This window comes from Aptenodytes patagonicus, chromosome W, assembly GCF_965638725.1.
Source record: "Aptenodytes patagonicus chromosome W, bAptPat1.pri.cur, whole genome shotgun sequence".
Lineage (NCBI taxonomy): Eukaryota > Metazoa > Chordata > Aves > Sphenisciformes > Spheniscidae > Aptenodytes > Aptenodytes patagonicus.
Window position 1 is genome coordinate 13,924,388 of NC_134981.1, and position 25,166 is coordinate 13,949,553.

At 39.6% G+C, this 25,166-nt stretch overlaps 2 protein-coding genes across 5 annotated transcripts in view; both read right to left on the reverse strand.

The window, feature by feature from the left end:
• LOC143171933 (NAD(P) transhydrogenase, mitochondrial-like) overlaps positions 1–19,856 on the reverse strand; it is a 180,603-nt gene extending 160,747 nt beyond the window's left edge. For 2 of the 4 annotated variants that reach the window (XM_076361118.1, XM_076361117.1), the window contains exons 1-9: positions 19,767–19,856; positions 18,710–18,907; positions 9,397–9,626; positions 8,032–8,249; positions 6,683–6,770; positions 5,872–5,960; positions 4,042–4,229; positions 3,025–3,158; positions 1,049–1,240 (exon numbers count right to left, since the gene is read on the reverse strand). In XM_076361118.1, coding sequence (XP_076217233.1) covers positions 1,049–1,240; positions 3,025–3,158; positions 4,042–4,229; positions 5,872–5,960; positions 6,683–6,770; positions 8,032–8,249; positions 9,397–9,626; positions 18,710–18,860 — 1,290 coding nt within the window. In that variant the 5' untranslated portion in view covers positions 18,861–18,907; positions 19,767–19,856. The remainder of the gene's footprint in view (positions 1–1,048; positions 1,241–3,024; positions 3,159–4,041; positions 4,230–5,871; positions 5,961–6,682; positions 6,771–8,031; positions 8,250–9,396; positions 9,627–18,709; positions 18,908–19,766) is intronic. The other 2 variants (XM_076361116.1, XM_076361119.1) reach the window with 2 other exon arrangements.
• Positions 19,857–20,366: 510 nt separating this feature from the next.
• On the reverse strand, positions 20,367–23,367 carry LOC143172073 (syncytin-2-like). Its single transcript, XM_076361315.1, has one exon. It carries the CDS (start codon positions 21,825–21,827, stop codon positions 21,015–21,017), a length of 813 nt encoding a protein of 270 aa, XP_076217430.1. The 5' UTR covers positions 21,828–23,367; the 3' UTR covers positions 20,367–21,014.
• Positions 23,368–25,166: the final 1,799 nt, after the last annotated feature.

The window sequence follows — 25,166 nt, forward strand, 5'->3', positions numbered from 1 at the left end:
TAAGTCTCAACATCCTACAGCCATGCCACAAGAACATCTTCCTTTTTCCTGCATCAGAAGTTTGCAAGGCTGGATGAACAGTACAGCCAGACCAAGTTAACCATACTGGTTTACACATTTTTCAGACAAGATTTAATATCAGTGTCCAAGAGCACCTGGCAGAAACACAGCACAGGGCTTGAAAGCAGGAACCAAAGAGGGAAAAGTTCCTTAAACGGAAAACATTTATCCAAAATAAAACAGGGTCTTGGAAAAAGCAAAGTTCTGCTACAGATCTGAACTGTAATCAGAGCCTGCCCAGACCTCAGCAAGGTTCCAGACATATTGTCCCACACTTCTTCTTGTTCTCCAGGCCTCTAGAGGAAACAACTGCTGGAGCTGTCAGACCTAGAAGTTGTACACGCCACTTCAGTGGTCTGAGAGCTTAAGTCAATGCAAGCCTCCTCCAGAGTAGATATTAATAAGCATTACAAAATCTTGGCAACATTAGCCAGCAAAACTCAACAGAAATTAATACCTCTTACCTAAACTGCAGATTATTATTTCCTAATAGTTGCACAAGGAGAGCCCATACTGGCCCATGCCCCAAGTTTGTATTTTATTATTTGCTAATAGAGCTTAAATTATCCTGCATATTCTAGTTCCACCATTTTTTTTTTTGCTGAAGTTACTCTTATAAGAACAGAAACATGTATTGATTTAAAAAAAAAGGAAGAATGTTTTTCTGGTCCTATAGTAATGTTTCAAAAAATGTTTTAAATAACTATGCTTTTATCACATGAATACAACATGCAAATTTAATCTTTTTCCTATTTTTCAATAGTATTTGTTTAACCTTGACAAGAAGACAAAAGCAAAGAGGTTTCCCTTCACAAAAAGGGACAGAGGAATATTCAGCTGAATGCAAACACAATTACCCACACTCTCCATCAAGCCACCTCTGAAGTCTGTTGGCATGCAGTATCTTTGAATGCATTTTAAAGAGACAGCACCAATAAATGTAAAAGTATGCACTCACAAATTAAGAAGAGAATATTTACTGATTTACCTTCATTACTACAGTTCCTCTAATAACATGATCTAGAGTCCCATAATCAAATTCATCTTTTGGATCAAAGAAGAAGTTCTCTTTGTCAGGACTAATAGCCTTTAGGAGTTTGATAATATTATTGGAATACAGAGTACTAGCCTGAGTAGCCATCCTGCTAGGCAGGTCTGTGTAGCCAATGTGTGTAACACCCTGGGGGGGGGGGAAGAAAAAAATCAAGTAAAATATTAAGGATTAGTTCAATCTCTGAAGCAGCAGCATCTCTTCCAATACATCCTTCTGGAAATATATATCCAAACCATTTAATTCATTTCTGTTTTTAACCCCAGCTAAAACTGTTACCTGCAGCTCTAACATTATTAGTTGGGGGGAGGATTATTCACAACAGTTACAAAATTCAATGTGATCAAATCCAACACCTTAAACGCTATTAGCAACAAGCCTACAGAGAGGAGAACGTATTGGTGCAAGAGCTTGTCCTCTGCAAGTCTTACCATTCTCTCAGAATTTAGTTTCTTAAAGCAACCAGGTAACAGATTATCCTGCCCAGAGATTATCCTGCCCAGTGCTTGGCATCTTCTCAGTCCTTCTGGAGGATATGCACTGGAGGCAACGTTCTACATGACAGAGGAGCAAAGGGAGCTTCCTCAGAGCTAGGTAGCTGTGCAAGTAATACGCCCAGGTTCACATTTATGTAAAGATGTAACATAATATATCCACACTGTTTAAAGAATAAATGTGAGTATACCTAGCTATCAGGCTCTTGAGCTTTTAGAAGGTGTGGGAAGCTGAGGCTGGCGTACACTCTTCATGCTCAAGCAGGCTTGTGTTAGAACACTGCTCCTCGCAACTTATATCTAAGATCCATGCATGCTTCCAGGAACTCTGGCTTCTTAATGCAATGCTCCGGCACACTACTAGTAGTTCTGCACTGCTGCTCTTTTCCACAGCTCAGTGCCAGTACACTATATCCAGGGGTAATATTCCTCTGGCTAAAAGCACTCCATATAAATTCTTCATGGAAGTATCTGCTTATTTCTGTTCTACATACTCTAATTTCAGTTTTTAAGCAATGACATCAAAAGCCCTAGGAAACCACAAAGTCAAATACAATGTGTGACTCATGATATACACACACAGCCCTGTTTATGTTAAGGTCAACCATGGTAGCAATATGTCCTACAGGCTTCCCTAGAGCAGAATAACAGCATTATGCCCTTACATTACCAAATAACAAACTTGGAAATCTGCTACTTTAAGTCTCATCACCCAGATGTCTATAACTGCTAGATTTCTCACAAGTACCAAAAATAAACCCCAAAAAACAGGAAACAAGCTCTCAACTGAGCCAATGAACATTGGAGCAAAAACAAAGTAGTTAGCTCAGTCCAGGGCAAAATTGCTTAGTTTAATGAACCAATTCATGCTACTCCTAGTTTGGGTTACAAGTGGTTTGGATACTCTAGGGCAGACACACTCATGTTGGCAAAGCTAAGACATACGAAGACGTCACCCTCCTGAAGCTGAAATTATATTGAGCTAAGCCAGAGACTTTGCACTGAAGTAAACACTGACATAGTCTGAACCTGTTTAGCTGTACCTGTGACAGGGACTGTAACCTCCAGTTGTGGGAGGTGATGAGCAAGTCAAAGAAGCTATTGCTACTGCCATCTCTTTAGGTAGACCAAGAAATAGACATCAAACCACACCCTCAAATCAGAGACAAATCACTGGACTTGGAAGTCTAAGAAATAACACTTCCATACTTAGCAACCAAATTAACACTATACAAAAGTATTTGTTTCTTTAAAAATCTTCAAATTGTTATACATAGAGACGATTAGTGACCAAATGCAAATCTAAAGGATTACTTAAGCCTAAATAGCAAAGTCAGCTACTCATTTTCAGCATACAGTTTACAAAATACAATGTGAATTCATGCAAACAGAGAAGGATCTGCAGACCAAAATGCTCACCTTATGAACATACATTTCTCCAGGCTTTGTAGTCTCAATGTTTCCCCCTGCTTCTGCAGCTAAATCCACAACAACTGAACCTTCCTTCATTGATTCAATCATATCTTTCTTAAACAAGATGGGAGCTTTTTTGCCTGACAAGACAAAGCATAGCAAGTTAAACACAAAACACAGCTTTTACCTGTAGAGCTCGGGAGATGAGTTCTCCCCTTCTCTCTCTCTAAACCTATTTTTGTAAGCAACATTTTCAATTAATTGGTACCTAGGATGAAATGTCACAGAGTGTTTGTTTATACAGGCAGAGAGAAGAGATGCTAAAACATCTTGCACCCAAGCATATTAAAAAAAAAAGAGTATGCATGGGCAGTCTACCAAAGATACTAGCAAGTCCAATTTTGTCCTCAGTAAACAGACAACATCCAATCTTACAATTTAAGTCATAACTAAAAAAAGAAATGCCACATCATAAGTTATTAAAAGACAGATGTTGTGCAATACAAAGTACTAAAACCTAAGCTCTACCTTACTATGTTTCAATTACAAATGACAGTACTGTTTCAAATGGACTTGTTTCAGTGCACAAGCTGCATAGCAGAAGCAGCAGTGATGCAATAAATATGCAAGAGAATTATATATTCTTACATTACTACTTACTTTATTACTACTTACTTTATTACTACTTACTTTATTACTACTTACTTTATTACTACTTACTTTATTACTACTTACTTTATAATATTTAATTATATATTCTTACTTTATTACTATCTACTCCTTGTTTAATAAGAAACCATGACGATACTGACGATACTGATGAGTCAAAAGACCGCTAGTTCATGAAAACAAGAGTTGTAAAAAAAAAAAAAGACACTTTAAAAACAGGCATTTATCAGGGAAAAGGTACATGCTCACACGGAGATAATTCATTAACACCTCTGTTTTCACTGCAGGCACAGCTCCAAACACACTAATTTTCCTTTATCTTGTGTAAGTTTGCATCTCGCATGTAAAACATACCTGGAATAAGCGCTGTAGTGATTATAATATCAACGTCTTGGCACTGCTTGGCAAAGAGTTTCATTTCAGCTTCAATAAATTCTTTGGACATTTCTTTAGCATAACCACCTTGTCCCTCTCCAGATTCCTTTAAGTCTACTTCCAAAGGCTCAGCACCAAGAGACTTGAACTGTTCCAGAGCTGCAGCTCTAGGAAAAGAAAATTGGAGGGGGTGGGGGGGTGGATGTGTATGGGGGACATGGGACAGGACACACAACCACTACTTTAAAAAGGAGATCCATGTTTAGAGGCAGCTCAATCCACCATGACTTTTCTGGTCTTTTGTTTGAAGACGACTACTACTAAAGAGATCTAAAGCTTATTCTAGGACTGAGGAGACCATAACTAAAGTCCTCCACTTTCTGTGTTTAGTGAAAAAACATCACTAATTTTAGGTCCCTAACGAAGATACTCGGATAAGGAATGAAGGCAGCCTACAGTTTCCTGTATAGTCAACAGTTGCTCCGAGAAGAGACTCAAAGCTGGAAGCTTAACTGTTGACTAACGCTGCTCACCCATTTCTCTTGTCGTGACTAGGTAAGTCTACAGCCCAAACTTAGATGCCTAAGATAGGCAGGGCTACAGGTGGTGTATTTATTACCTTTAATCTGTGAAATGGGAAATACCAACAAGTCTGTTTTTCCACAGGGATTTTTTTTTTTTACCATTATCCTGTAAATCTGTCATTTATTTTGCATCATGTGACATCCCAGTAAATCAATGACAGACTAAATTCCAGTGTAAGGTGAACATTCACAACATGCAGAGGATTTAACACAAACATTCTTGCGCATCAAGATAGAAGTATACAAGGATGCTTAAAGGGAATTAAAAAAAGTCTGAAAAGTTTTAGACAGATTTTGATCATGCTTTTAAGAAAAAGAAACTTATCAGTTTGTTTTAAGGCATATGCAGATTTTCTAACAAACCAGAGTGAAGGTTTTTCCATATTGCACATCATAAAACCTGGAGGTATATTCATTTTTATTCTTTCATATTAGATATAGCTAACTAACACTAGATGCCACTTCTGCATAAAAACAAACATGTATAACTAATTTTAATGCAGATATAATATTGAATTTGTATGTGCTTAATACAAGAAGGCCATTTAATATGAAAAAAAGTTAATCAAGTTTGCAGTTCCTGTAACAATAAGAAGAAAACTGTTTGTGGTCTGTAATTTTCCTAGTCTATTGCTCTAAAAATGGCTATGGGACAAAATAATCCTTCTGAACATAAAGAAGAGACCCCAAGATAGCAGCATTTAAAGCAGCTTCAACCTGCAGTTCCTGATCTTTCATCTTGAGTTTCATATATAAAATAACTTGATCTCTTTATTTCCTTGAGCAGATTGAAGAAGTGTATCTCCAAAGAGTTCCTAGCTGGCCTCTCTGGGATCAGGAGAATAGAGATGAATAAGAGTATGCAGCTATGAACCTGGATCAAAGCAAGCTCTAAATGATGGCATACAGATTCTTTCTTTACTATTCTTCCCTGTGTCCCCAAGAATTGGGGAGACATGAAATTCTGGACAAAAGCCCTAACTTTCTCATTTTCATAAAGCAACAATTTTTTTATTCATATAGTTCTGAATGATTTAATGAGATGGACTCTTTGGAAGGTTTGGTTGTTTTGGGGAATAAGAAAATGGAGGAATAATGCAGGAATAAAAATGGTATCAAGGGAATTGTGATTCAGTGCAGTACAAGTGCTTTCACCTGTAATAGAGCTACAAACTACTTAATCTTAAAATAATTTTAGATTGCCATTACCATTTCACATACCTACCTAGTATCAAATCCACGAACAACTGCACCCATTGATTTAGCTGCTCCTGCAGAAGCCAAGCCAGCAACCCCTCCTCCAATGATCAAGACCTAGAATGATACCATCAACATGCTTGGAGCATAAACTAAAAACTAGAGCTGGTTAGAAAAGCAGCAACATTATACTGCTTTCGCGACAGCAGATACGCCTCATTAACCAGCCATTTAAACAAGTTGTAACACAGAACCAAAAATGACTTTGGTAAAGCTGCCCTGTAAATGTAACGGTTTAAAAGCTGTAACTGCTAACTTGACTTATCTGAGAGCAGACTCATCTGTAGCTAACAGTTTATGTAAGTAAATAAAGGTTTTCTACTTAATTTCTCTTTTTTTTTCTTCCCCAATTCTTTTACTTTCATTTCTCTTCATCCCAAGCCACCTGCAATTCCAATCAAGCAATTCCTTCCATCACAGCCTTCAACACACCAGAAATCTCAACATCTCTGACTTTTCTTAACTGCTTCCTTGCCTTTCCCCATCTGGGAAGAAAAAACAAAAAAAAAAATCCATCCATATATAGCTAGTCTGAAGTTTAAAACTAAGCAAGCTTACATAAAACAAGTTATTCTATTATTAAAAAAAAAAACACAAAAAAAAACCTACACTGCAGGTAATGAACAAAAATTGGTATGGGAATAACTATATGGGTTTCCAAAGTCTCTAGAACTAGCCCCAAGGCAGGAAAAGCGCCTTTAACGCGGGTTCAGCAGTAGTTAGCTGTGCTCAGGAACTCACATATTATTCTGCCACAGTATTTGTTTAATTATACATACCTTCGCTGGAGGAACTTTACCAGCGGCTGTGATCTGACCCGTGAAAAATCGACCAAAGTGATTTGCTGCCAGTACCACAGCCTTGTAACTGTCAAGTAAGGACAAACACATATCAGTATTTTCCCAGGCTCAGCGTGATTCCATTCATGACAGCAATCAAAAGGATGTACATTTGACCATAGCATGCGTGGGATGAAGCAAGTTTAATATTTTACTATTGAGCACAAGTTTAATAGCCTTTCTGTCTTTGTTCATATTTCTTGCTTTTTTTTTTTAATCATGGAATGCATTTTCAGAGAGAATTTTTGGACTGCAATATACTGAATGTCCACAACTATTCACTCTCTCAAATAAAATTTTACATGAATAATAAACACTAACTTGCCAAAAGTTAACTTTGTCATCTTTGAAGCTACCTTCAAAGGCTGTAACCTGAGGCTTGTTAGGGAAGGAAACACGAACAAGCAATTGCAAAACCCAGAGTAATTTTGCAGTAAGCTCACATAGACAAGCAAGCACACATTCAAAAAAGATACCCTAACTCTGCAGAGCTATATGGCTTAGGGCAAGTAGCTTAACCTTGCTGCTTCTTTTGCCCCATCTGCTTTTTAGCCATCCTAGAATGAGCAGCTGGACACCAAGTTAACATCAGTAGAGATATCTGAAAATGCAGATTAATGTGTAATTATGTCTTGTCTTAACAAGAGTGCACATTTTCTTGCATTTTTACTAGCACTATTGTAGTTCAACAGTCCCATTTCACTCTCTTTCCCATCCCTAACAGGGACATATGGAGGTCTGTATGCCGTAAAATCAGTTTTAATTTGGAATACAGCTTGTAGATTTTATACCTTTAAATACATTATGATTTCTTATGATATTTTAGTAAAATTACACAGAATGAAAACACAGAGAAGCAACCAAACATATATGTTGATAAATACTGCTGGTGTCCACAAAATAATCTGGCAGCTTTCTCCCAACAACATCAGATCCCAATGACAGACAATCTGTGTTCAACCCATCTTAAGGATATCTTTGAGCCTGCTCTGATCTAGTTCAGAGTAAAGAGGCACTAGACAAAGCAGTCCAGGAATTAGAAGAATTGCCTTCAATTTTTGTTTGTTCATTTATTTTTAAAAAGCCTTCCTCTGATCTGCTGCAAAGCTGACCATAAGAAACTTTAAAAGTTGTTTGGCACCTCCAGCAGCTTCATCCTGCTTGAAACAGCTGTATAAAAATAGAGATACAGAATTGGCTTAGATATACCTAATATCAAAGTACATAGCTTTTAGTCCAGCTATACTTACTCAAGCTAGAGAGGAAAAAAATAAAAGTAAGATTCATACCCAGCAATGTTGGCCATGGAGCTAAGTGCATCATATCCCTGAGCAATGGTGACCCGTGGAACCTGATCCATAGCCAAGACAGTAGTCTTTTTTTCTGCAAGTTTTTTCAGGAGGTCTGGATTTTGTGCTGGGTAGATAAAACTAATCAGGGTAGCCGCCGTCTTAAAAAGATCTGCCTCATGTATGCCTAGAGCCGAGTTATATCTAGGAACCCTCACCTGAAGAAAGAGAGAAGTTTCCAAATTAATCAGTGGAAATAAATCAGTGCACGCTCCACTTCCTTTTCTCCCAGCTTGCAGTCTTGTCTATTCCCATCCACAAAGTACATGAGGAAGGAGCGTGTTAGTTTACACAACTAAACTGAGTAACTGCACTTCTTAGCTGCAGTCCACATATTAGATTTAACTCTAGGCAGATGGGTGACAAAGCAGCAATAGTCAGCACACACTTTCAGAAAGTTCTGATGGCTTCTAACCAGCAGTTACTGGCTTTTATGACTGGCTGGTTTTGGGGCAGCTGTCTTTCTCAGGCAAAATGATTACTGAACAGATGTGCCAATTAAACTCTACAGGCTAAGAATCACTAATTAGTTTGCAATGCACCATCACATACAAGGAATTTCAAGCATGAAGTCCAGTAGAAACCCATCTTGATCTGTATTCATTTCTTTGGAATTTCTCACTTTTCTTCAAAAAGAAACCTACTTAAAAGGGTTGTTCACAAACTAGCACACAGAAATTCTGTGTTCGATCCTGACAGGATAACTCCATATAAAACATTTAAAAGGAAGCCTCAACATCAAGTTTAAAGTCTTTTTTTTCCCTTCAGGACTCTGCACAACCTAATACCTCTCAAGCAACTTTACTTTTAGCGGTCTTTCCAGACCAGCTACAACTCCTCTAGTTACAAATACTTTTGAAACACACTGTTGCTGTGAAGTTGTTGGATATCTTATTGAGAAAAGTTAGAAACCCGCATCTTCAAAATTCCAAGCAAGTTTCTCTGAAGAGTAACTTGGAGTTGTACATTACTACTCTGAGTGAAAGTTTCTTAGAGCAGGGATCTTGTCTTATTAGAGTCCGGAACTAGTCTACCTTGCTCTAAAAAACACAACTTCTCCAAGGTAGTTAAAAACTTGATAAGAAGTTATCCTCATTTTTTTCAATGCTGCTATTTACTAGTTTATTACTGTAGGTGCACATCTGAGCTATTAAAAAAAACAGACTAAAATTAAATCAGAACTTAGAACGGAAAATATGAATTTAAAGGAGCTTATTTACTGAACTTTCAGCAGACTTCGAAAAATTTGACCTATATGTTTCTCCAAAAAGAATGTGGTAGGAAATATATTAATAAAGCAATTACTTTGACAATCAGATCAGAAGCCAGGACTTCCTTGGTCCCCTGGATCTTTGCTCCAACTTCTCTGTAATGGTCATCAGAAAATTTCGAAGCTTCTCCAGCACCAGACTCCACCACAACACTGAAGCCTTGTTTAACCAAGGTTTGAACTCCAGCCGGTGATAAAGCCACTCTCTTCTCGTTCTCAAATATCTCCTTGGGGACACCTACAGTCAGCTGTTTATAAGGAATTCCTGTAAGAGTGGCAGATATGACAGCATTAGTTGCACTAAAGATTACTGAATTGATATTAACGGAATTCTTCAGTGTTGTATAGTGTTGTAGAAAAAGTTAGTCGAAACTTAGCACTAGCAGCTTAAACATTAATAGCTAGAGTAGACAAAGCCTATAGATCGCAGTACATGAACTGTAACAACTGTATTGCAACATGCCGAAAAGCTAATTACAGAATCAGCTGAAACCAACCTAAGAGGATGTGAAACAGGATATTAGAACCATTGTATATTGTATAAGATGACCACTTAGTAACAAAACAGCAAACAAATCAAACCAATAAAAAACAAGACAACCCCAGACCTTAATATTACTATTGGTCTGAACTGTCACATGAGGGGTGGGGAACTTAGTAAATCCCTGGGCAATTATACCCTTACAATCTTTGTTCTGGGTCCCTCTTCGGAGGCACCCAGCTTGAGCTGTAGCGCTATTAATAAAAAGGACTTTATAGAAGAATCTCTTTTCGGCCTATTGATTCAACGGAAACCTAGAATCGAACCCTGTTATGGTGGCTGGCATGTGTAATTTCCATAACAATAGACACACACAGACATGTCACACTAGTGATTTGCCCTCCTCAGGGATGAGGAAGCAGAATGATATTTTCTAGCAGTGTAGTTCATATTTCCTTAAATTACACCATCTTTCTAGAAATCCCTGTTCTCTCAGGCATCAGCAGGTCAGCACAATCAGCCACACAAGCAGTAACAAGTGTTTGGTGCGGTTCATACCCATCTGAAATTATACAGTTCTAATTATATAAATCAGAATACCAATTATACAATACAGTCTTCTGGTGATAACACATTCTAACTGGGGTAAGAAGAATTTAAATCCCTCTTTAGTTACTTCAACTTTACTGTGAAGAAATAAATGAATGAGCTTGAACAGCTGAACTGCATTTTAACTGAACATGTTTTAAATGTCTATCAAAACCAAATTACAGTTGTCTCAGATCACTATGAATGTACCACAAAAGTACATTGAAAGGCACAACTACATCAATAAGGTACTCTAAGAGTTGCAACAGAAATGAAAAATGTGAATTCAGTAGTTGAAGAAAAATGGAATATCAGTCTACTAGTTTATTCAATCATACTTCTCTTCAATGTTATCTCCTTGTCTTAACTTGTTCCAAGCTCTACTAAACAACACCAGAAAACTGCAGAAGATGCAATTTATCAGTTTTAGCTTAAGGTTTCAAATTACAAACATCTAACTGTGTTCATGTACAATTTGCAGGCTTCCAGTCTAATATCTGAGAGTTAAACTTCTCTGATCTGATCAAGTGTTTAAATACATTATTTATAAATACACAGACTGAGGCAGAATAATAGTATATCAAACTACCACATTGATTCAATTACACTAGACAGCATGCAGTCCAGCACCCAGGCCCAGTTCTGCACCAGCTTTCACCAATGTCTATCCACAACAGCTTTCACTGATATCTATCCAGAATTTAAATCCAGATTGTGACATTTACACGAGAGACCTACACCACATATATATATTAACAAAATATAACTTGAGCAGCCTAAGCAGTCACTCATATTAAAGGTCAAGCAAGCAAGCAACCAACCAACCCCAAAAAACCCCACAACCAAACACACATACACACAAAAAAAAGGATGAAAGGGTTGTTTTAAATTACAAATCTGCTTTTACTTTGGCCACAAATACTATGCATTTTGCTACAAACTTGTACCAGACTAGTAATGAGTTGCATGTTTTAGAAAGGCCTCCTTTTCACTTTTTTTTTCCTGTTTGATTTTTTTTAAGATAGAAACAAGCAAAACAAAGCCAAAAACATACCATACTATAAGAACTTTGAGGAAATGAATTATTTTGATATTTTTAAATCTAAATCTATCTATGAAATAAAACTGGGACTGCAAGGTGCTTAAAATTGAACATCTGAAAACATATTTTCAGAACATAAATTGATAGTATCATGAGAGTTGTTAATCTAAAACAATACAAAGTTGCTAAGAACTGGTACTTAAATATCTACCTGTACTTGTCAGTCTACTCACCCATTTAAAAAAAAAAAACTGATGATTGAACACATCCAACAAGATGACAGAATGAAAGATCAAAGTACATTACTTCTAATTATTATTATTTTTACTTTTTTATTTTAGCTTTCTCTTTGAAATTAAATTAATAAAATGGTAAGAAATAATTTGAAGACACGACTGTTTTGATATTTAATAAGTTGGAGAACATTTAAAATTCTTTAAATTAAAAGACAAAATCAAATTCAGAAAAACATGCTTTAAAGGAACATGAAGTCATAACGGGAGTGAGAATGCACATCTAAAACAACAGACCCACAAAGGTAACAACGCTTTGCAGAGATTTGCTTAATCAGCATACACCATATCTAAGCATCACCAGGCAACTCAGGACATCCCTATCAGGGGCACTAGCCACTTGAAAGCTATGGTAACTGTTGCTATCACTCATACAAATTACCCTTGTCATTTGAAGGGAACTTCCCCTCACCTCTTCTCCTAATTACTACACAATAAAGTCCTGCTTCTGATTTTTATTAAATAAACTCAGTAGAAATGAGCTCTCGTCTTTTAAAAGCAGAAATGAAATCTAGAAGATTGATATTTGTTAGAATAACAATGAATCATAATTTCAGAAAGGAAGTAGCTCCAGGACAGAAGGCAAAAAGCTTCTCAAGAAGCACTGAGAAAATAAAAACTGGAGTACTACCTTCCCTTTCTCCTTTTGGAAGTTTTTACAGCGCACAAATGCAGAGGAAGGAATAAATTATAGCATACAAGTTCATAGAAGGATGACTGCACCCATTTTTAAAAAGGGTAGAAAGGAGGACCCTGGGAACTACCGACCTGTCAGCCTCACCTCTGTGCCTGGAAAGATCATGGAACAGATCCTCCTGGAAGCTATGCTAAGGCACATGGAGGACAGGGAGGTGATTCGAGACAGCCAGCATGGCTTCACCAAGGGCAAGTCCTGCCTGACTAACCTAGTGGCCCTCTAGGATGGAGTGACTACATCAGTGGACACGGGAAGGGCTACAGATGTCATCTATCTGGACCTCTGTAAGGCCTTTGACACAGTCCCCCACAACATCCTTCTCTCTAAACTGGAGAGGTATGGAGTTGATGGGTGGACTGTCCGGTGGGTGAGGAATTGGTTAGGTGGTCACATCCAGAGGGTAGTGGTCAACAGCTCAATGTCCAGATGGAGATCAGTGATGAGTGGTGTCCCTCAGGGGTCCGTATTGGGACCGGTACTGTTTAATATCTTCATCAATGCCATAGACAGTGGGATCGAGTGCACCCTCAGCAAGTTTGCAGATGACACCAAGCTGAGTGGTGCAGTCGACACGCCAGAGGGACGGGATGCCATCCAGAGGGACCTGGACAAGCTCGAGAAGTGGGCCTGTGTGAACCTCATGAGGTTCAACAAGGCCAAGTGCAAGGTCCTGCACCTGGGTCGGGGCAACCCCCAGTATCAACACAGGCTGGGGGATGAAGGGATGGAGAGCAGCCCTGCCGAGAAGGACTTGGGGGTACTGGTGGATGAAAAGCTGGACATGAGCCAGCAATGTGCGCTCGCAGCCCAGAAGGCCTACCGTATCCTGGGCTGCATCAAAAGAAGCGTGGCCAGCAGGTCGAGGGAGGTGATTCTGCCCCTCTGCTCTGCTCAGACCCCACCTGGAGTACTGCGTCCAGCTCTGGAGCCCTCAGCATAAGAAAGACACGGACCTGTTGGAGCGGGTCCAGAAGAGGGCCACAAAAACGATCAGGGGGATGGAACACCTCTCCTATGAAGAAAGGCTGAGAGAGTTGGGGTTGTTCAGCCTAGAGAAGAGAAGGCTCTGGGGAGACCTCATTGCAGCCTATCAGTACTTAAAGGGGGCTTATAAGAAAGATGGGGACAGACTTTTTAATAGGGCCTGCAGCAATAGGACAAGGGGTAATGGTTTTAAACTAAAAGAGGGTAGATTCAGACTAGCTATAAGGAAGAAATCTTTTTTACGATGAGGGTCATGAAACACTGGAACGGGTTGCCCAGAGAGGTGGTAGATGCCCCATCCCTGGAAACATTCAAGGTCAGGTTGGACGGTGCTCTGAGCAACCTGATCTAGTTGAAGATGTCCCTGCTCATTGCAGGGGGGTTGGACTAGATGACCTTTAGAGGTCCCTTCCAACCCAAACTATTCTATGGTTCTATGACTGCAAATTTAAAGGCACACAGACACTTGAATAAAGCTTATACACTTCTCAGGAAAAGAAAAAAAAACTAGGGGTGTTTTTTTTTTTTAGTTCCTAAGGACCAAGTTCAAATGACAACTGATGCTTCTGATTTCTTTTTTGTTCACTTGATTTTGTGTGAGGTACCAGAGTAGAAGAGTAAATGGCTAGGAGGCATGGGACAGGAACATGCACTCACTATATGCCAAATGTGTTTCCTCATTTATTTCTTTCACGTTATTACATCTTACATGCAATAAAAATAGGTAAAATAGGTAAAACTTTTTCAGATAGAAAGTATTTGCACCTACTTTATTAAGCAGAATGATCAGAGACCAATACTGAGGACTACGCCCTCCTCCAATGCTTTGGGAGATCAAATCCAAGCTAAACATTCAACAAGTCTCATACGTCTCTCACCACCTTTTCTCCTCTGTCCCACTACCAAATTTCTAGCAACCAGTGAATATAGAAGCAAACAGATGTCAGTTTGCCAGCCTTCAACTAGAACAGGTATACGACATTTTTCAAGCAGACTACCCTGAGCTATCACATCATTCAACACCAAAAAGGAGCAGATGTCTACAATTGCAAAGCAAAGATCTATGTTAAAACTTCAGGACAGGATATGATAATAGTATAGCTTCCTTCAAACATTATTTAACACAGAACACAGATTTGATTTGTTGAACTCAACAATTAGTTTTGAAAAGTTGAAATCTAGAATTATAAACTTAGGATCTTGATTTAGGTTTTATTTTGAGATAGTACATCTACTATCCTTGCCATGGGTTTAAAACCACATGAGGGAGCAACGCTTCCAAGTTGCCTTTCTAAGCCTCTGTCGTGGTTTAACCCCAGCTGGGAACTAAGCACCACACAGCCACTCGCTCACTCCCTGCCCAGTGGGATGGGGGAGAGAATCAGAAGGATAAAAGTGAGAAAACTCGTGGGTTGAGATAAAGACAGTTTAGTAGGTAAAGCAAAAGCCACACACGCAAGCAAAGCAAAGCAAGGAATTCATTCACTACTTCCCATCGGCAGGCAGGTGTTCAGCCATCTCCAGGAAAGCAGGGCTCCATCACGCTTAACGGTTACTTGGGAAGACAAACGCCATCACTCCAAACGTTCCCCACTTCCTTCTTCTTCCCCCAGCTTTATATGCTGAGCATGACATCATATGGTATGGAATATCCCTTTGGCCAGTTGGGTCAGCTGTCCCAGCTGTGTCCCCTCCCAACTTCTTGTGCCTACTCACTGGTGGGGTGGGGTGAGAAGCAGAAGAGGCTGTGACTCTGTGTAAGCACTGCTCAGCAATAGCAAAAGCATCCCTGTATTATCAACACTGTTTCCAGCACAAATCCAAAACATAGCCCCATACTAGCTACTGTGAAGAAAATTAACTATCCCAGCCAAAACCAGCACAGCCTCCGTGTCAGATAATCTCTGCCTTGGGTATGCTTTAGTAACTTACTGCTTTATGACATCAAGAACATTTTCCAAAAACAGACCAAGTTACACATATCTTGAGCACCTTTTTGAGTCGCATGATTTTGAATGTATTGTTCATTGAGTAGGAGATACAAAAAATCAACACAAAGGATTTTGCTACTATTAAAAGTAGAATCATTAAATTTCACAGGCCTTAGAGTCTTAGTATGCAATGTACATAAATTAGAATTTAGAAAAACTAATAAGAATACTATATTTAAGTCACTCTTATTACTATGCTTTCTCACCCCCTTAGCATAATCTCCACTGCGTAGCAAGGACACGTGCAAAGCAGTCTCAAACTTCAAGTAAACAAAATAAATAGGTAATCTACATCTCCAAGCTTTAGAAATCAAACAATTAAAAATAACTACAAAAGCAATCTTCTCCATTTAACTTCCATCTACAAACTGAGTGTTTAGAGAAGATCCTAAATTAAAACTATCAAGAAAACTCAGAACATTGTATGTAGAGAAACAGAGAAGAATACAGGGGGGTTTTTTTATCTCCTTAATCTGATTCAGGAAGTAGCCTGTAGCAAAATATTATCAACAAATATTAGAGACTGACTTAGATAAAAGAGAAAGGAGAAGTTTTGACTATATGCCACATGTTCTGGGATGGGAAAACAGGATACGAAACCTGCCTAACTTTTTAGTTACTCTAACATCAGCTTTAAACAAACCACCTCACCTGTTCTGAAGATGAGGACATATTCCAAAGAACAGCAATATGATGTTGGGGGGAGGAATGGTACAGATAATTAAACAAACGCCTCTTCTTACACAAGTAAGGGGATACAAAAAACCCAAAGAAGTTAAAGGAGAATATCTATGGTTTATAAATAACGTACAGCTTATCTAGAGAATTAATTGACAATAAACTGTTATAGGTTTAAAAGTTCTGCAAGATTTAGAAAAAAACCATGCAATTTTAAGAAAAAGGCATAAAAATAAAAAGGACATTAAAAATCCTAAGATAGAGAGGGGTAAAAGTCACAGAGCTGTAGGACAAACCAAGCTGGAAGTATATTGGAAACCTCAGAATTAGTCAATCTGTAAGCACCTTTCCCAGGACTTGGGAAAGTTTTGGATCTGTTTCTGAAGCATCTGGTGCTAGTGACTATTTGAGATAGGAATTTTCATACAAGAATAAACAAGTATTCCAGTAACCTATGTTTATAAAAAACAAAGAAAATAGCAGCAAAATAAATAGCAATAAGAAAAGTATCCATCCTCCAAGTTTACTTTTCAACCAACTCCAAATCTCTTCACTCCTAGGCTTAAGAAGAATTACTGACACTAGTCTTTTCAGAAAACTTACTCTTCTTAGTATTACAGCGATTTTACCAAGTGTCACTATAATCAAAGATAATTTCTCAAAGTAATAAAATAACTACATTTTATTCTATGCTGTTAAATTTTGATTCAAGAGCACCTAAAAAGTATACATAGGCAACAGTACTGCTACTAATTTGTCATTCAATTGCTGTTTTATCCTTGATTTGTCCTCTACTGAATGAGAAATCTCACGTTACCAAAATGAACTATAAGGACAGCTTAATTATCAACCAAAAGACTTATCAAACTTATAATTCTCAGCATTAAATAACTGCATTGCATGAATACTACTCTCCCTTAAATAAGGGCTTCCACATGAGAGATCTGAAGGGTCAGCACTTAATGCTTAAACACATGATGCTAATCAGAGCTCTTCATCCTTGTGAAAAAATTTCTGAAAACTGATTCATAAAAACAAGAAAACATACATACACACACAAGAGCATACAGATTTCAGTAAAACTGAAGAGATCTTTCAGTTTCATGATCAAATTTGTGGTCAAAGTCAAATACAAAGATTGATTCCAAACTCAAACAACAAGGGCGCTTAGCTGGAACATCTGAGAAAGGACTTTGAACCTAGTTTCCTACGTCCCAGGTTAACACTCCCAACCAAGGGACAATTTGCCATATCAAGACAAACAGATGTCTCTTTCATTCAGATACTGAATATGGAAAAAAAAAAGTTTGGAGCACCATAAATTCATGGGATGGCAAAACCATTACCTGATCAGTTCTGACAGACCCCAGATCCCTGGGCTGTCAGTCAGAGCAAAGAAATTTAGGTTTCACCATGCAACTGTGGTAAAAAGCCATACGATACAGATTACCAGGAGCCCTCAGAGTAAAGAAACTCTTCTTTTCATCACGTTTCTTCAGAAGCCCCAAACATTGGGTCATTGATTTGAAAGGACCCCAAAATGCACCAGCCACTATTAGTATTGCCAGAAATTCCATGCAACAAAGGCTTCTCCGAGTTATATGGTCTAATCTTATGTCCTGTGTTTTTACAACCAGACACTTCTGTTCACAAACAGCACTACTTTTCTAAGCCTCCAAAATGTCTAATGCAGTACCTACTGTGCACATGTAGAAGAACCAAACATCACATGCACAATCAGTCTAACTCTCCACATTAATCTGTCCCAGACTGAGAAGACCCTAAATCAGCACTGAAGCAGGGTCTCTAAATTCCTTCAGGGAGACGTGACCCATGCAGAATAATGGGCAAAATCATCATTAAACCAGTTTTACATATTCTCCAGTCTTCTAGCTGTCAGGCTATGCACAGTGTAGGACAGAGCAAAAAAACGTCAGTTCTGATTTTCATACACCTGGCTCACATCGTAAACTGGAACCAAGGATGCCCCTGTTCCCCTCTTTTTTTTTTTCCTGAAAATACCTGAACCTGTCCATTATCTGCACTAAAATGTAGTCAGTACAAACATACCAACAAACCCTACATGTAAAGATGCAGATCAAAAGTTCTTCAAGGTGGTACAACATAAAAGTTTCCTGAACAAAGTTGAGATTATTTTTTTTTAGATAGGATAATTACATCTACATATAATCATGCTTGCAGATGCTCTCTTTGTGAGGGCTGTATTTTCCCCTGCATGCACACAGAGAGTTGCACTACCAAAACTCATGGGGAACTCAGGCTTTTAACTAAGAAAAGCATTTGTTTAAATACTTCCCTCAAGCAAGGTGGCAGCAGGAGCTCTGACCACCTACCCTTAAAGACTATTTGGATCCAAAGTATTCATAATAAACACAAACACCTTCTGCATAAGCCCTTTAAAACCAGTGTAAAGTTGTACTGCAACTGACTGACTCAAGTAAGCTGCTGACATCATTTAAGAGTGTTCTTTTTATTTTAAGTCTTTTCTGTACTAACGCATATCTGAAAGAAAAAACTTGAAGGTAGCTTGAATTTAAAATAAAAGATTATTTACAACAGTTTAATCAATTTACCTGGCTTTGGAGCTGCCCGAGACCTGAGCATCTGGTGGGTTCTAAACATTCGCAAACACAGCATCTTTGCAGAATGCACCTTAGGTGGTAACACACTGCCAAAAACAGGAGTTGAGCACCAGCTAACAGCAATGTGCAGAAAGCTTGCCATTTCACCCAGACCTCACAGCAGACTCCTTGCCACGTATGGAATCCCTGCTGCACATGGAAAAACAAAGCAAGAATTATTAATGATACTAGACAGAAGGTATGTAAACTCAGCAGCTTAAGTCCAGTCAACTAACACTAGCCACAAGATGATCACTTCTCCCCACCTTTTCTTTCTAGCTAGAAAAGAAAATCCACTGTTTTTCCAAACTGAGTAAGGCAAATATCAAACTGAAGCAATAAGCCCATGAGAGAATTGACATTACAAGTTGACCTACAGATTGATATTTCTGTGACTCAAGACCATATTCTCTTTACAGCATTGCTCTAAACAAACAACTCTGACAAGTGAAAATCTCCTGCACCCCAAGGAACCAGACAAACAATTCAAACCCCAGCCAGAGCTCCCAAAGGAGTTACCGTGAGCAGGACAACAGTTTACAGGCATCAGGAGACATACCAAAGCAGGCACTCGGAGCGGGAAAGGCACCACCGGGAGAAGTGGGGCAGCGGGGAGCAGGCAGGGGAGCCGGTCCACGCTCCCCGCCGGCTGCCGGGCCGCCCTCGCTAGCAGGTGGCTACTAGCTGCCGGTAGAGGGAAGGGCTCTTCACCCGGAATCCCACTGTCCTGTCCTGTCCTGTCCCGTCCCTCCCCACGGCTCACGGCGGCGGCCCACCGCTCCCCACCGGCCCGGCCTACAAGGCCCCGTTTCACTCCCGCCGCTATTTATAGCCCGCGGCTACTGACTGACCTTGGGTAGGCGGCTCGCCCTCCACCGCCCAGGCCCGCCGCTCCCCAGAGCCACAATGGCCGGCGGCCATCGCGCCCGCCCAGAGGGAAACCCGGAGCCACCACCTCTCCACCCCCCGCCCGGGAGCGCTCCCGGGGAGCCCTTTCCGCGTCACCTACCTTCTCCACACATCCACCTGCCCTTCGTTCCGCCGCTCCCTAGGCGCTGCGAAAGCGGGACACCACAGCCTTCTCCTCAGCAACGGCCACCCCCCGCCCGCGCCAAGAGAATGCGAAGGTGCCCCCGCGCACCCCCAGCCCGCCGCACCACAGAACAACACACCCACCAACCGATACCGCCGGCCCCGCCGCGGTACTGACCGACCTTGGGCGAGGGGGCGGGGCGGGGCGGGCTGCCTGCCTGGCCGCCAACCCGGAAGGAGTGAGGGGAACGCGGAGGTCGGAGTGGGCGGGTCACACGTTGTCTCTCTCCCCGCTCTGGAAGGGGGCAGCAGGGGTGCCCGTCACGTGGCGCCTGCGCGCCGCCGGCGGCTCGTGCTTCAGGCGCCCGCGCGCGGGGGAAGGGTAGCCCGGCGGCTCTCTACAATACGGGAGGATAAAAGAAAAAGAGGAATTCTTGCAACTGTATAAATACTAATATATTAATCGATAAAGAGAATGTGCTATTAAAGAGAGTTTACAGAGAACAGCTTGTCAGGTTGCCTACACTATTGCCTGTATATGTTGTCCTATTTCACACAATCTTGTTTCACGAATTCGTTCGAGTAGTATATTCTTTATTTGCAGCGCGCTGGATGCACAGGGGATCTCTCCACCTATCGTGCATGCCCACAACAAAAGTTACATCTCATTTATACAATTGAGTAATGAATATTCTAATAACGCCTATACATATTCATTATCTAACCACGCCTATCCTCGCTCCTCATGCTAATTAGTTGCTAATTAGTTGCGTCTGCGCAGATCTTCCAAATAATTCTGGGCCGGGGTCGTTCCGGTGAAGGCTGATAGTCTTCCTCGTCCCCTTTCACCTAGTTGGCGCCAGGTTTCGCTGATCTTTGAATATATTGCTGACAGCTTGAAGGTCCTTTACGCTTATCAGACCGTCTCATTATCCACTTTACAACAAACTGTTTTTATAGTTCCTGTGTCTTCTATCTTCAGAAGGTCAGGGTTCTTTATCTTTAGAGGGTCAGGACTAATTGGTATGTGCAAACATCTGTTCTTTATCAAACACATGACAGAATATAAATGTATAAATGTAACACAAGTTATCTACATCTACATGACAGAGTAATGATTTATGTAAACACCTGGTTCACAATAATTATCTAATTATTTGTCTAAATATATTCCTCCATCAGTCCCCCCTTTTTCTGTATCATGAGTAAATTCTTTTACTACATCTTATATGATTTCATTAATTGCTTTCTTATAAACCATGAGAGAACATTGAAGCATACAACTAATGATTATTCCTAGAATGATTATTAAAACTGTGATTATAAAAAGCTTCTTTAACCAAGTAAGATTTGGTAACCAAGATGTTAATTTATTCCAGACTTCTTCAAAACTCCAGGAGGTGTCATCCTGTGTAACCTGATGCAGTATTTTAGTCTGATCCCAAATTACCTGCAAGTCTGTGGAAACCCGACCACTCTGGTCAACATATGTACAACAACTAGTGTTGATCATTATACAAACTCCTCCTTGAGCAGCTAGGAGGATATCTAAAGCCATTCTGTTTTGCAATACTACTTTGGACAAACTCCTAAGCTCTTCTTGTTGCGCTTGAATTGCATCCATAGTAGCGTTTTCCAATTTTTCTACAACAGCCGAAATATTTACAAGGGCTTTCTCAATTTCACTCACTCCTAACCATGGTAAAAACCATCTTACAAAACTATGAAAGGCAGTAGGTTTCTCAATTAAAGGATTATTTCGTTTAAGTCGCCTTAATGGGCTTCTCAGAAATCCTTTATCTAATCGAGTATGTACTGTCATATTGGGAATAACTGCTCCTAAGGTACAAGTTCCTCTCCAATTTTCAGGTAACGTTTTTCGAGCAGTATCATTACATATCCAATACCATCCTTTTCCTTCAGGGACAGGCCATTTGGTAGAATTGTTCACCTCACTATTGACACCTATATTTATTGTCTTATTACATGCTGTCTGATTTCCTACATATACCGTATCACTACAATATAATTTTCCCATACCAGTAGGTGGATTACATCGTTGAACACAAGTGTAGTAAGAATCCTAAGGGGCCGGAGTTGTTATACTTATTTGTTTCGCATCTATCCCCGAATCCCAAGAGGTATTTATCCATAATTTTGTCCAAGACACGTTAGAAGGAATTGGAATTCCGATTAATGATATTCCTTTTTTTCCCATGTTCGGGGATATGAGTACATACCCAACAATCGCTTCGATTAACTAATTCAGTCACTTGTTGTACCAAAGATAGGTGAGTATTTTCTTTCCAACCGCTCTGTATTTGATCAATTTGTACAATTACCGAAATAACCGCAATGAAGTTGGTCCAGTTGATTCGGCTTTCCATAGGGAGTGAGAAGGGGCCTTCTTTACTTGAGAGTAGTGTATCCAAGATTTCTTTTCTCGCACCTTAATAGCTGTATTAGTAGCCAGTAATACTTGGAAGGGTCCTTTCCATTTTTGCTCTAAAGGATCACCTGAAATAGTTTTGATTAAAACACAATCTCCTGGTTCAAAACTATGTAGAGGTCCATCTAATCCACGAGCTCAAGTTCCCAATACTTGTTTAGAAATTTTTCTCATCTGTTGATGTAATTCTCTCAAATATTCATACCAATAACTTTCTCCTACTTGTCTTAGATCTTCTCCTGAAAAGGTATGTTGATAAGGTCTCCCATATAATATTTCAAAAGGACTCAAGTTTTCCTTATTTCTAGGTTTAGTTCTTATTCTTAATAATGCGATTGGTAGGGATTGTGGCCATGTTAAATTAGCTTCCTGACTAATTTTAGCTAATTGTAGTTTCAGTAAGTGATTCATTTTCTCCACTTGACCACTCGCTTGAGGTCTATAGGGAGTATGCAGCTGCCAATCAATTTCTAAGATATGACTGATCTTTTGCACTATTTGGGCACAAAAATGTGGTCCCCGATCTGAAGATATTGTTTCCGGTAATCCAAACCGAGGAATTAATTCAGTGAGCATGAATTTTATCACTTCTCTAAACTTATTAGTTCTACACGGACGTGCCTCTGGCCATCCTGAAAAAGCGTCTACTAGACCTAATAAATATCAAAACCCCCCTTTTCTGGGTAATTCCGAAAAATCTATCTGCCAAACTTGTCCTGGGTAATTTCCTTTACCAATGACCCCTATTCGTACTTTGTCACCTGTTTTAGGATTATTTTTAGCACAAATCTCACATTGTTGTATAACTTGTTGAATTTTGGTATATAAATCTTTTCCAATCCAATATTTACTTATTGACTTATAAGTGGGGTCCACACCCCAATGTGTCTTAGCATGTTCTAATTTTACTAAACCCCATATAATTTTAGAAGGAACTATTATTTTTCCTTCCGGGGTCCAAGCCCATCCATTTGCATCTTTTTTACCTTTTAAGTCGTGAATTAATTTGTGGTCTTCCTTTCCATATTGGGGAAGACTTGATGTAGTTATTGTTTGGGCATTACCGTCAGGGATCAAAGTTAGCCCTTCAACCATTTTTCTTTCTGCTGCAATGCGAGCTTCTGTGTCAGCTAATCAATTTCCTTTTTCAAATTTAGTTTCTCCCTTTTGGTGTCCTTTGCAATGCATAACAGCAACTTCCTGAGGTAATTTTATGGCCTCTAGAAGATCCAGAATCTCTGTTGCATGTTTTATCTTTTGCCCCTGAGACGTTAGAAGTCCTCTTTCTTTCCAAATAGCTCCGTGAGCATGAATTACTCCAAAAGCATATTTCGAATCAGTCCAAATGTTTACCCGCTTACCTTTGGTTAATTTCAAAGCTCTCGTCAACGCTATAATTTCAGCCTTTCGGGCGGAAGTACTAGAAGGTAAAGGACCCGATTCTTTTACCTGGTCTGTTGTAGTTACAGCATACCCGGCGAACCGTCGTCCTTCTTTCACAAAACAGCTTCCATCTGTAAGTAATTCTTCATCCGCTTCCTCTAGCGGAGTTTCACGTAAATCGGGTCGACTAGAGTAAACGGCTTCTATTGTTTCCATACAATCCTGTTCCAAGGGTACTTCTGACACTCCGCTGAGGAAAGAGGCTGGGTTCACAATGTTAGTTACGACTATGTTGACGTCGTCTTGTTCAGCTAACAACGCCTGATATTTCAAAAATCTTTGAGGAGACAACCAATGAGTCCCCTTTTGCTCCAAGACGGCTGAGACTGTATGTGATACCAACACTGTCATTGTTTGTCCCAAAGTAAATTTCCGAGCTTCATAAATATTTATAGCAACCGCTGCCACCACTCGCAAACACGAGGGCCATCCTTGGCTGACTTCATCCAATTCCTTTGAGAAGTAAGCTACAGCATGTCGATATGGACCTAATTGTTGAGCTAATACTCCCAAGGCAAATCCTTGCCTTTCATATGAGTATAGTAAAAATGGTTTACTAATATCCGGAATCCCTAAAGCAGGGGCTCTCATTAATTCATTTTTCAATATTTTATATGCTCTCTTTGCTTCCCCTGTCCATTCCAATTTCAGGTTAGATTCTTTTAATAATTCATATAACGGCTTCACTATTATTGCATAGTCTCTTATCCACAAGCGACACCATCCGGTCATTCCCAAAAAGGTCCTCAATTCCTGGATAGTCTGCGGTTCTGGCATCTGGCAAATAGCTTCTTTCCGCTCAACTCCCAACTCTCGCCGTCCCCCTGATAACTCTATTCCCATATAGGTTACCTGGGTTTTCACAAGTTGTGCCTTTGAACGGGAAACACGATATCCCTTCATTCCCAAGAAATTCAACAGGCTTATAGTCCATGTTAAACATCTTTCCCGTGAGCTGGTAGCTATCAATAGATCATCCACATATTGCAAAAGCACACCCTGATCATCAGGGCTACTCCAGTTCTCGAGATCTCTAGCAAGCTGGTTCCCAAAAATAGTGGGACTATTTTTAAATCCTTGAGGTAATACAGTCCATGTTAACTGAGTCTTTCGCCCCGAGTCTGGATTTTCCCATTCAAAAGCAAATAGTTTCTGACTTCCTTCAGTCAATGGGAGGCAGAAAAAGGCATCCTTTAGATCCAAGACGGTAAACCAAATTAACTCGTCTCTTAATTTAGTTAGCAATGTATAAGGATTGGCTACCACTGGATGTAAATCCTCTACTATCTTATTTATTGCCCGAAGATCTTGAACAAGTCTATAACTTTTGCCGTCGGGCTTTTGGATGGGTAAAATAGGAGTGTTGTATTCAGATTCACATTCTTTTAACAACCCATATTTCAGGAATTTTTCTATTATTTCTTTTATCCCCTTTCTATCTCTTAATCGGAGGGGATACTGCTTAATTCTAACAATTTGAGCTTC

Bases quoted from the DNA above. Each gene is read 5' to 3' on its own strand.
- LOC143172073 (XM_076361315.1), bottom strand. From the start codon at position 21,827: ATGGGAAAATTATATTGTAGTGATACGGTATATGTAGGAAATCAGACA.